Source organism: Hypanus sabinus, chromosome 4 (assembly GCF_030144855.1).
Source record: "Hypanus sabinus isolate sHypSab1 chromosome 4, sHypSab1.hap1, whole genome shotgun sequence".
Lineage (NCBI taxonomy): Eukaryota > Metazoa > Chordata > Chondrichthyes > Myliobatiformes > Dasyatidae > Hypanus > Hypanus sabinus.
The window spans coordinates 70925434-70938479 of NC_082709.1; the positions used below are offsets into that span (position 1 = coordinate 70925434).

At 43.3% G+C, this 13046-nt stretch overlaps 1 protein-coding gene across 9 annotated transcripts in view; it reads left to right on the top strand.

The window, feature by feature from the left end:
* Positions 1 to 13046, top strand: part of LOC132392867 (receptor tyrosine-protein kinase erbB-4-like) — a 942732-nt gene that overhangs the window by 806744 nt on the left and 122942 nt on the right. For all 9 annotated transcript variants that reach the window (XR_009511679.1, XM_059967363.1, XM_059967364.1 and 6 more), the window contains exon 21: positions 8837 to 8992. Coding sequence is in view for 8 of the 9 variants with exons in the window: in XM_059967363.1 (XP_059823346.1) it covers positions 8837 to 8992 (156 nt within the window). In the remaining variant the exon portion in view is untranslated. The remainder of the gene's footprint in view (positions 1 to 8836; positions 8993 to 13046) is intronic.

The following is a 13046-nucleotide window of genomic DNA, read 5'->3' on the forward strand; positions in this document are numbered from 1 at the left end:
TTTGTTAACAGTAGCTTCTGTCAGTGTGTGACTACAATAGATCTTAAATGCCTGCAGCTTGTGAGTTCAAAATTCTTCTCTGCTTGTTTCAACAGAAGTTGTTTGTTGACTAACAAATATTTTAATATCTTCATTGAAGTGTGTCAAGCTTTTGCTACATTATAAACAAAAAAGGTCTTTAATTTGGCGGGTGAGCTGGAATGAGCTGCCAGGGGAAGTGGGCAGGTACAGTTACGTTGTTTACCGACATATGGGTAGGTTTATGAGTAGAAAGTGTTCAGAGAAATCTGGGCCAAATGCAGGCAAATGGGATTGGCTTAGGTAGGCAACCTGGTTGAAGAACCAGCTGGGATGAAGAACCTGTTTCCATGATATATATTGTGACTTTCCAACACTGAAGAAAAGGCTGTTAAAGGAATTGTGCTTTTTGTTCTGTGGGATGTCCGTGTCCCTATTGCATATGGACAAAGTGGGCTTAGTGTAATTCCTTTAGCGGTTTTGTTTCATCCTCCATTTGTGCTGTGGATTCTTCATGATGATGGCTTTGATTGAAGCTTTTGCATACTCTGTTGCTGTCAGCATCTGTTTGACTATCACATATGTCAGCAGGTGGTTACTGGGTGCCGACAAACACTCACACCGCCGCCGGACTTATCTAGGCAGGTCAGGCCACTGTGTGATGCAATGGGTCAACCATCCAGTACAACCAGCAAGGGAGTGGTACCGTGGCGCTGACTGGGCTACTGCCCCCTGGTGTAATCGATACAGAGTCCACATGCTCTCCCTGGAACCCAACGGGTTTCTCTGTCCTCCCCGCCCAGCATTCCGGTTACCTTCATGTTGAAAAGATGTGCAGGTTGTTAGGTTAATTGCCATGAAAAATTAAGATTTGGTGGGAAGTGCAGTGGATAGAACTGGATGAGCGTATGGCTAGTAGTTGGCACAGACACAGTGGAACGGAGGGCTTGTTTCCCTGCGGTACGTCTCTGACCCTCTGGCATGGGTTACTTGATTTGCCTCTGCCTCATGGTTTGAATTTAATACACCATTGTGCTTAGGATGGAGTCTCAGTGGAATCGCTTAATGTTCCCTTTTCTTGCTCTCCTTCATGCATGTAGAGATCTTCATTCCGTTCTCCTACAGAACTTGACTTACAGTCTGAGTTGATCCTTCCTTGCAGCTGATGAACTGGTCTGTTGCTTAGGGTTTTTCCAGTCTTCTCACAGCTCCTTCCATTGCTTGACCCTTTCAAATTATCAGAGGGACATTATTCAAAAACCCTTGGCAGACCTGTACCTTAGCACAAGCTGTACCAAAACATCAGGCCAACCAGTTGAGGAGAGCTGAACACCACAGGCATCTGGCCGTGAGACCCTGCAACCAATGGGTCAGATCACAGCTCTGCACCCTTCCCATGGTCAGTTGACAGACAAACTTTCTTCTTCTTAGACAATTCCTCAAGATTTATGGTAGCTTGCTTCACTCCATTTCTGTGGGTTGGCTGACAACGTGGGAGGCACATTCTGTTCTGCAGATGAGGCAGAAGATGAATGATGGAGTGAGTGGGTTGAAAGTTTGTTCCATCTGCTGCTTTAACAGGTTTTCTATGCCAAAGATGGCATCAAGGTTCTTGATACCATCCTAAATGTTTCTTCTCCATTTCTCTCTTCTCCAGGGTTCAGTGGGGGTACTGCATTTGGTCATAATACCATAACACCTTAAAACATAGGAGCCAAATTAGGCCATTTGGTCCATCAAGTCTGCTCTGCCATTCAATCACAGTTGATCCTATTTTTCCCCTCCTCAGCCCCACTCCCCAGCCTTCTTCCCATAACCTTTCATGCTGTGGCCAATCAAGAACTTATCAATCTCCTCCTTAAATACACCCATGACCTGGCCTCCACAGCTGCCTATGGCATTCTCGCAAGTTTCGCAAATTCATCACCCTCTGTCTAAAGAAATTTCTAATAATCTCTGTTTAAAATGGACACCCCTCTATCCTGAGGCTGTGCCCTCTTGCCCTAGACTCCCTTACCATGGGAAACATCCTTTCTACACCTATTCTGTCTAGGCCTTTCAATACTCAAAAAGTTTCAATGAGATCCCCCCACCCATCCTTTTAAATTCCAGTGAGTACAGGCCCAGAGCAATCAATCATGATAACCCTTTTATCCCCAGAATCATCCTTGTGAACCGCCTCTGAACCCTCTCTAATGCCAGCACACGTTTTCTTAGATAAGGAGCCCACAGCTGTTCACAATACCCAAGGTGAGGCTGCACCAGGGCTTTATAGCGCCTCAGCATCACCTCTCTGCTCTTGTATTCCAGACCTCTTAAAATAAATACTTACATTGCATTTGCCTTCCTCACCACCAGCTCAATCTACAAGATAACCTTCAAGGTATTCTCTTTCCATCTCAGATTTTTGGATTTTCTCCTCGTTTAAAAAATAGTCTGCTCAGCCATTTCTTCTACCAAAGTGCATGACCATGCATATTCCAACATTTTATTTCATTTGCCACTTTCTTGTCCATTCTCCTATTCTGTCTAAGTCCTTCTGCAGCCTTCCTGTTTCCTCAACATTACCTGCCTCTCCACCAGTCTTCATGTCATTTGCAAACTTTGCAACAAAGCCATGTATTCCATATCTAAATCATTGATATACAGCATAAAAGCAAATGGTCCCAACACAGATCCCTGCAGAATACTACTAGTTACTTGTAGCCAACCAGAAAAGATGCCTTTATTCCCACTGGCTATCTCCTACCAATCAGTCAATGCTCTAACCATGCCAGTAACTTTCCTATAACACCATGGGCTCTTAACTTGTTAAGCAGCCTCATGTGTGGCACCTTTTCAAAGGCCTTCTGAAAATCCAAATATACAACATCCACTGCATCCCCTTTATCTATCGTACTTGTAATCTTTTCAAAGAATTTCAACAGGATTGTTTCAAAGATACATTTAATGTCAGAGGAATGTATACAATATACATCCTTAAATGCTTGTCAGGCAAGATTTTCCCTTAAGGAAACCATGCTGACGTTGTCCTAGCTTTTCCTGTGTCACCAAGTATTCCACAACCTCATCCTTAACAATTGACTCCAACATCTTTCCAACCACTGAGGTCAGGCTAACTGGTCTATAATTTCATTTCTGCGGCCTTCCACCTTTCTTAAATAGTGGAGTGACATAGGCAATTTTCCAGCCCTCCAGAACCATGCCAGAGCCCAGTGATTCTTGAAAGATCATTACTAATGCCTCCACAATCTCTATGCTACCTCTTTCAAAACCTGAGGGTGCAGTTCATCTGGACCAGATGTCTTATGTACCTTTCGGTCTTTCAGATTTTTGAGCACCTTCTCCCTTGTAATAGTAACTGCACTTACTTCTCTTCCCTCACACCTTTGAACATCTGGTACACTGCTAGTGTCTTCCACAGTGTCTTCTACAGTGAACACTAATGCAAACTACTCATTTAGTACATCAGCTATCTCCTTTTCCCTGTTATTACTTCTCCGGCCTCATTTTCTAACAGTCCTATATCCACTCTCATCTCTCTTTTATTTTTCATATAATTGAAAAAGCTTTCTCTGTCCACAAGGACAGAAAAAGCTTACTTTCATATTTCATTTTTCCCTCCTAATGATTCTTTTAGTTGCTTTCTGTAGGTTTTTATAATCTCCTCAATCCTCTGTCTTCCCACAAATTTTTGCTTTGTTGTATGTGCTCTCTTTTTCTTTTACATTAGTTTTGACTTCTCTTGTTAGCCACAGTTATACTATTTTACCATTTGAATATTTCTTTGTTTTTGGAATATGTCTAGCCTGCATCTTCTTAATTTTTCCCAGAAATTCAAGCCATTGCTGCTTCGCTGTCGTTTCTGCCAGCAGCTCCTCCCAATTTACTTCGACTAACTGCTCTCTCATACCACCGTAATTTCCTTTACTCCACTGAAATACTGCTACATTAGACTTTACTTTCTTCCTACTTTTCTTAGTCTCTCTCCCTGAGTTCAAGTTGAATTCAGTCATATTGTGATTACCAATCTATGTGGATGTTAAAATCTCCTATGACTATCATAACATTGCCATTTTGACACACCTTTTTCTATTTCCCATTGTAATCTGTACTCCACGGCCCAGCTACTATTTGGAGGCCTGTATATAATGGCCATCAGGGTTCTTTAACCCTTGCAGTTTCTTCATTCAACCCACAAGTAAACAACACCTTCTGATCCTATGTCACATCTTTCTAAAGATTTGATGTCATTCTTTACCAGCAGAACCTTGCAACACCCTCTGCCTACCTAAGTATCTCTCCTATGCAATATGTAACCTTGGACATTCAGCTCCCAACTACAAACATCTTTCTGCCACAATTCAGTGATGGCCACAACATCATACCCAAAAATCTGTGAAAGTGCAACAAGATCATTCACCTCACTTCTTATACTCAGTGTGTTGAGATATAACGCTTTGAGTACTGTATTTGCTATCCTTTTTGATTCTGCATCCCTAATGCACTGATACCTATCCTACTGGCTGCAATTTTGTTCTATCATCTGCCTACCCTTCCTGACAGTCTGACTGCATGCTGCCTTTGCTTTTTTACCATCCGTCCTATCCTGGATCCTTCACTCAGTTCCTATCCCCCTCCCAAGCTATTTTAAACCATTCCCATCAGCTCTAACTGCCTGCAAAAATTTGGTCCTCCTTGGGTTCTGGTGCAACTCATCTCTTTTGTACAGGTCACACTTCCCCCAGAAGAGATCCTGATGATAAAAAAGCCTGAAGCCCTGCCCCCTGCACCAGCTTCTCAGCCACACATTTATCTGCCAGATCATCCTATTTCTACCCTCACTGGTGCATGGAACAGGTAGCAATCCAGAAATTTCTATCATGGAGGTCCTGTTTCTCACCTTCTGCTAGCTCTCTAAATTCTCTCTTAAAGACCACTTTGCATTTCTGTCCTATGACATCGGTACCAAGACATCTGGCTGCTTTCCCTCCCCCTCCAAAATGCTGTGGAGTTTGTCCAAGACATCCCTGACTCTGTCACCTAGCAGGCAATGTACCTCCCAGGTCACAAAGGCCTTGAACACGTACTTAAATTATTTATCTATCTGGTTTGTAATTTCTTTAGCTAAAGATCTGTAAGGACATCTCCATCCTCAGCCATGTAGGCTAGCACGTTAGACAAAAGGACAAGGCTGAAAGACTTAGGGTCATATTCAGAGGAAGGGAGATGGCTTTCCCTCATTTTTTAATGATTTCTGAGGCTAATGTCATTTGATTTTTGACACTTTGTACCATAAGGTCATAAGATATAGGAACAGAATGTGGTCATTAGGTCCATTAAGCTTGCTCCTCCATTCAATCATAGCTGTTCTTTCTTTAACTCCATTCTCCCATCTTCCTCTGTGACACTTAGCTACCTTATCAATCAAGAACCTATCAATCCCTGCCCCAATGACTTGGCCTCCACAGCCCTCTGTTCCCTTGAATTCCACGTATTCACCACCCTCTGGGTGAAGCAATTCCACCTCATCACAGTTCTAACGGGCGCCCCTTCTACCCCGAGGCTGTGCCCTCGGATGCTACACTCTCCTACTAATGCCCACTCTATCTAGGCCTTTCAGAGTGCGGTAGGTTTCAATGAGATCTCCTGCCATCTTTCTGAATAGGTAACCGTTTCAGCATCTTTCAGCTTGCGCTCCTATCCAAGATAGATTACTGTACCAATATTCACTGCTTATCAATTCCACTCCACCAGCAAACAAAATGTCAGGTTCAAGCATTTTGTCCTTGGAAGAAAAGTTCTACAATTTCTTACCTGGTTTGATTTATCACCATGATTTTCAATTGTGGAATTATATTGTACCCCATTCTCGTCTCTTATTATAAGTACTTTTTGATCTTTGAGGAGCATTCTAATATATATGTATACAAACATACACACACATAAAATGATATATCAACCCTCAAGCCCCATTCCTGTATGTGGCTGCAGAGTGGTTTTGGCTCTGCTTTCTACAGATTCTCATGGCAAAGCTCCCAAACAAATGGCTGACAAGATTCTGCTGCAGGAGCCGAGAGAGTTGGGTAGCTGCCTTCAACAGCCTGTCAGTCTCCTGGGAGGGGAACGAATCCATTTGCATTTTCTGGGCTACTGGAGCTGAGCTTTGAAGCAGGGAGGACCTGGAATCACAGATGGAGGCTTCGATGTGGCGTGATACCCTTCATCTTTATCTGACAGCTTGGCTCTTGTGTGCAACAATTCATTATGCAAGGTTCCTCCTTTCTTCACAGTGGACAGTGTGAAGGAGTAGAGGAGTGTGAGTTTCACGTGTTGCAATATCTGATTCCTAGAATCAGCCCTGCATTTTATTACATTTGTTGTTAATTCAAGGATCCCTTACATAGTTTTCGGTAGTTTGATAATATATTTACTCCTCTTTCTAACTTGATAGAAGATGCATTAGAATTCTTAGATTTACTACGTTCAAGCTTGTTATTCCCTGCCCTGAGTCTTACTCCACTGAAGGTATTGTCCAAAATTTATACAAACATCACAATCCTTGTGCATTGCCCATTTTTTGTCATATTGAGTCACAGTGTGAAGCTAGTAGAGCTGCCATTTCATTGTACTAGTGAAAAAGATTCAATCCTGACCTCAGGTGCTGTCTGCATGGATTCTCCCTGTCACCACATGTGTTTACTCTGAGTGCTTTGGTTTCCTTCCACATCCAAAGGTCATGCAGTTTGGTAAGTTAACTGGCTGTTTTCAATTGCTCCTAGTGTATAGATGAGTGGTAGATTCTGGAGATGTGAGAGAATGACATCAGTAAGACCAAAGAGCTGATTTGGATTTCAGGAAGGGTAAGACGAGGGAACACAAACTAGTCATTATAAAGGGATCAGAAGTGGAGAGAGTGAGCAATTTCACGTTCCTGGGTGTCAAGATCTCTGAGGATCTCACCTGGTCCCAACATATTGATGCAGCTATAAGAAAGGCAAGACAGCGACTATAATTCATTAAGAGTTTGAGGAGATTCGGTTTGTCACCTAAAAGACTCAAACTTCTATAGATGGATCATGGAGAGCATTCTGACAGTCTGCATCACCATCTGGTATGGGGGGGGGGGGACAACTGCACAGGATCAAAAGGAGCTATCGAAAGTTGTAAAATTGGTCAGCTCCATCATGGGTACTAGCCTCCATCATATCCAAGACATGTTCAAAGAGCGGTGCCTCAGAAAGGTGGTGACTATTATTAAGGACCCCCATCACCAAGGACATGCCCTCTTCTCATTGTTACCATTAGGCAGGAGGTACAGAAGCCTGAAGGCACACACTCAGCATTTCAAAAACAGCTTCTTCCCCTCTGCCATCCAATTCCTGAATGGGCACTGAACCCATGAACACCACCTCACTTTTTATATTATTTCTGTTTAAGCACTATTTGAATATAACTATTTGATATACAATGCTGTAATCGATTTACTTATTTATTGTATATGCTGCAATCACTTCTTCTAGCATCTGCAATAAGCTGTCAGAAGTGATTGAAGCAGATAGAATAACAACCATTAAAATACAGTTGGATGGGGACACAGATTGGAGAGGTTTAGAGAGAACGGGCTAAAGGCTGGCAACCTGGACAGCGGTTCTTAGTTAGCATGGACCAGTTGGGCTGAAGGGCCTGTTTTCATCCTCTATGTCTCAACGATTCTTGATGACTGCCAGATTATAGTGAACGAGACCCCCATTTCCCCACTCCCGTCTGCGCTCCTTTTGGTCTCCAATTCAGGCTCTAGAAAAATCTTCAATTTATTCATGACAAGTCTCCAAATTCAGGTAACTGATCCCCTTTTGTCCCTTTTCCATTTTCTTTTTTCTTCTTTCTCTCTCCATCTAATCCACCTGGCTCCAGTCACTGAGTCTTTTTCCCCTCCCACAGCCTCTCCATCTGCCCATCACCCACAGGCGCCGCCCATTGGTTTCCCAGCACACCTTTCACCCTTTTTATTGTTCGCTTCACCCTCCTCTCCTTCAGATTGCATTACCTTCACCCTTTCACCTCCCGGTTTCTGACACCATTCTCACTCTTCCCTTCCTCCATCTGCCTATCCCAGAACCCCCCACCCCCTAAAACCACTTGTCATCTGCCAATTTATGTAACATCCCTTCCCTGCACCTTTTTACACCGTCTGTCTGCCCTCTATCTGGCTTCCAGGTAGATACAACAGCAGTGTACAAATCATAAAGATGAGCACATGTTAAAATGCAGTGATGATAGGTACATGGATCACAAACCAGCAGAAGGGACTAGATTAATTTGGCATCCTGCTCAGCACAGACATTGTGGGCCGAAGGGCCTGTTCCCATGCTATGCTATTCTGTGTTTAATCTTACAGGCTGCACATAAGTATTGAACGTACAGAAAGGGAGCATTGACATAACCTCCCATGTTGGATGCCAGTCTTTTGTACACAGATGATAAGGAAACTCTTGCACAGATGCAAATGCTATTTTAATTTCCACTTCAGCTCAACGGAAGCTGAAAATTGCACATCTTGTGTTGCTGAAGCTTTTTGTCAGCAGCCAATTTGGCATCGGTGGGCTGCTCAAGAGGGGTTATTTCTGGAGGGATGCCAGTTAGGACAATCTGCAAACCACTCGAATGATTGAGAAAGCACATGACTGAATGTTAAACCTTGCTGCAATGTTTTCAAACATCAATTATTTCAATTTTTTTGTCGTTTCAAAACCAGCTTCTTCTGCAGCCGTGCAGAGTGATCAGGTTAACAGCGAGGCTCATTTGTGTCTGACAGGGGATGATGTACTTGGAGGAGAGACGGCTGGTTCATCGAGACCTGGCGGCAAGAAATGTGCTGGTGAAGTCACCCAATCACATAAAGATCACTGACTTTGGCTTGGCCAGACTGCTGGATGTGGATGAGAAAGAATACAACGCAGATGGAGGAAAGGTTGGTGAACCTCTTCATTAGTCATATCAAATGTACAGTCATCTTCCTCTCTTCACCACCTTCTAGACCCATTTTTAGTTTTTTGCATATGCATATATTTAACTAACGTCCCTTTAACGTTGTCATTTTCCATTAAACCTGTTGCTTCTTCTTCTGGTAGCGCGTTCCACATTCCCAACACTCTTTAGGCAAGGAATTCTCCTTTGGAATATACATTCAGTGGCCACTTTATTAGGTATGCCTGTACACCTGCTTGTTAATGTAAATATCTAAACAGCCAATCATGCGGCGGCAACTCAGTGCATAAAAGGATGATCAAGAGGCTTGGTTGTTGTTCGGACCGAACATCAGAACGGGGAAGAGATGCGATCTAAGTGATTTTGACCGTGGAAGGATCATTGGTGCCTGACAGTGTGGTTTCAGTATCTCAGAAACTGCTGATCTTCTGTGATTTTCATGCACAACAGTCTCTGGAGTTTACAGAGACTGGTACGAAAAACCAAAAAGATATCCAGTGAGTGGCAGTTCTGTAGACAAAAACATCTCGTTGTGAGAGAGGTCAGCGGAAAATAGCCACACTGGTTTAAACTGAGAGGAAGGCAACTCTAACTCAAGAAGCCAAGCATTTCAACAGTGGCGCGTAGAGGAGCATCTCTGAAAGTGGATAGGCTACAGAAGCAGGAGGCTGCACTTGGTTCCTGTCCGGTACCTAATAAAGTGGCCACTAAGTGTATTTACGCATCTAATTTTGGATTTCCCGTTGATGAAGCTATTTTTTCCACATCCGCTCTATCAGATCACCTCCTCAGCCTTAACGTTTTTTAAAATATATTTTATTGTTTTATGTGAACAGACTTGAAGAAAACTAATGAAAAAAAATATACAGCACAACCATAGCAAAATCAAATTAAGTATTGAGCAGCAAAAGAGAAAAAAATATAAAGGCAAAAAGTAAACATACACAGCAGAGGTGCACCGCACCAAGTCCTCACCCCATAAGAAAGTCCATTACAGGGCCCCATATCCTTTCAAAGATGTCCCCTCTGTCCTCATTACATAGTCTCAGTCTCTCCAAATGTAAAGTGTTTGCCAGTTCTCTCAGCCACAGATCGTACGTAGGTACAGAGTCCATTTTCCACATTTGCAGGATTAACTCCTTAGCAATCACAATTCCACGCAATACAGCCACTTTTTTGTACATATTGGCTGAAGTTAAGGAGTTTGTTGCTCCAAGGATTAGCATTTTTTTCAGAGAAAAGAACCTCCAGCCCTTCCACCTTTCCAAATAGCCAAACCTTTTCAGTTCTGAAGTCATCCTTAAGCTCCCACTTGCACCTTTTTCACTTCCTCAATACCATGCATGTGCCGCCTTGACTCTATTCGACTAGAGCTCATCAAACATGAGCTACCCCTTTAAACTTTTGTTCTCAAACAGTGATCTTCACCCATGATTGGTTCTGGCGTGTATCACATGCCCCTCAACTGAAGAAAGACCTTTGATTTCAGGAGAGAATCGCCCTCCCAAAGGAATGTTTCATGTTTCTGTTCATGAGGGGGGCGGGGGAGGGGAGGAGAGACCATTCTGTCCATTGACGACTCTGTGCTAGTTCTCAAAGCAATCCCATTTTATACATATTATACATAAAATGTTGAATGTGCACGTTATTTATATAAATATTTCAACTCGTGGCTCGGATTCATCTCAAGTAGGCCACATTTTGCATCATTTGTGAAGTCAGCTCTCATTGGGACTGTAGCAAGTCACCTGCATTAAAGTGCAGCTTTATTTCAGTGTCCCACCTCAGGTGTTTATCCCACAGAGAATCCCCTCCACAGACCGCAGTTTGAGACATGATGAAGAACCATTCTAGATCTCCACCCTGTCCAATAGTGGGTGATACCATTTGCTCAGAGTATTCCAAGGTTCCATCAACTTTTAATGGAAATGTACTAACCCGTTTCACTGGACTGAAAGGACTCTCCTCTCCTTTTGTAACAGTAAAGGGGTGCAACAGGTAAAGCTGCTGCCTCACAGTTCTGGCATCCTGGATTTTATCCTGGCTTCTGCTGTTACACCATGTCTCTGTGCCCCCTTAGCTTTGCCCAGGTGTTCTTGTTCAGAATGGTATAGTCCTACAGAACAGAAACAGGCCATTTAGCACACCAGGAGGGACCCATCTGTAATTATTTCCCACCTCCCAGTGCTTGGTCTATAGCCTTCTACATCGAGGCAATTAGATAGAAACGCAGCACAAAACCAGGACCTTCCGTTGAACTCATCCACGCTGATGGTGCTGCCCACCAGTCGGAATCAGAATCAGGTTTATCATCAGTGAGGTACTGCATGTCATGAAATTTGTTGCTTTGCGGCAGCAATAGCGTGCAATATGTAAAATGTCACAACAAGTGACAGTAAGAAATATACAGAAGATAAATAACTAGTGCAAAGAGAGAGCAAAGTAGTGTTCATGGACTCTTCTGAAATCTGATGGCAGAGGGGAAGAAGCTGATCCTAAAATGCTGATTGCGTTTCTTCAGGCTCCTGTACCTCATCCCTGATGGTTACAATAAGAAGAAGGCATGGCCTGGGTGGTGGGGGTCCTTAATGATGGATGCTGCCTTTTTGAGGCATCGCCTTTTGAAGATTTCTTCAGTGGTAAGGAGGGTGGTGCTTATAATGGAGCTGGCTGAGTTTACAACCCTCTGCAGGTTTTCTGATCCTCTGCATTGGCACCTCCATACTAGATGGTGATGCAGCCAGTTAGAATGCTCTTCATGTTACATCTGTAGACATTTTCTAGTATTTGGTGACATGCCAGATCTCAAGCTCCTAATGAAATATATCAACTGGTGCACCCTCTTTATAACTACATATATATGTTGGGGTCAGGACAGATCTTCAGCAATGTTGACATCCAAGGACTTGAAACTGCTCATCTTTTCCACTACTGGGTCTTTGACCAGGCTCGGTTGAAGAAAACTCTGTTCAATTACCATCAGCAGATAACCTGTAGCGTCAGAGGTCCCAATACACTAGACCACTGTTACACTAAAATAAATGCCTACCATTCCAGACCCAGACTGCATTTTCATAAATCTGATCACCTGGATGACCTTCTTTTACCTGCACACAGGCAGAGGCTCAAAAAGCAAAACTCCAGAGATTAGGACAAAAAAGAGGTAGCAGGACTTGGATAGTATCGTCTCTTGTAAAGTTAAATCAAGAAACGTAGGCAACAGCAGGGCTTTGCTTCCGGATGAGCTCAATGCTTTCTATGCTCCTTTTGACCACCAAAACATGGAGGAAACTTCAGGAACTCCCTCAGTCCCTGATGACCCTGTAATTTCAGACTCTGAGGCTGACATGCAAGCAGCCTACAGGAGGGTGAGCTCACAAAAAGCATCCGGCCTAGACGGGATATCTGGCCCAGTTCTAAAGACCTGTGCTCATCAACCAGCTGGTGTGTTCACTAAGATCTTTAACCTCTTGCCTCGGAGTCTTCAGCTGCTTCAAGCAGGCTTCATTTACACTGGTGCCTAAGAAGAACATGCTGAACTGTCTCAGTTACTATCACCCAGTTGCACTTACATCCACTGAGATGAAGTGTTTTGTAAGGTTGATTTAGAAACATATCAATTCCTGCCTGGGAAGTGACTTGGTCCACTTTGATTTGACCAGCAGAGTAACAGGACCACAACAGATGTCACCTCATTGACTCTTCACTCAACCCTGGAACATCTGAATAGCAAAGATGCACATATCAGGATTCTCTTTATTGACTACAGCTTGGCAGTCAAAACTATCATCCGCTCAAAACTAATCAATAGGCTTCAAAGACCTTGACCTCAAGACCCTTGTGCAAGGGGATCCTTGACTTCCTCATTTGCATAACCCAGTCAGTTCTAATTGGGAACAACATCTCCTCCATAATTTCCATCAGCACAGCTGCACCACAAGGCTGTGTGCTTAGGCCCTGTTCTACTCACTGTATACCTACGACTGTGTGGCCAAGTACAGCTCCAATGCCATATTCAAGTTTGCTGGCAACAGCAT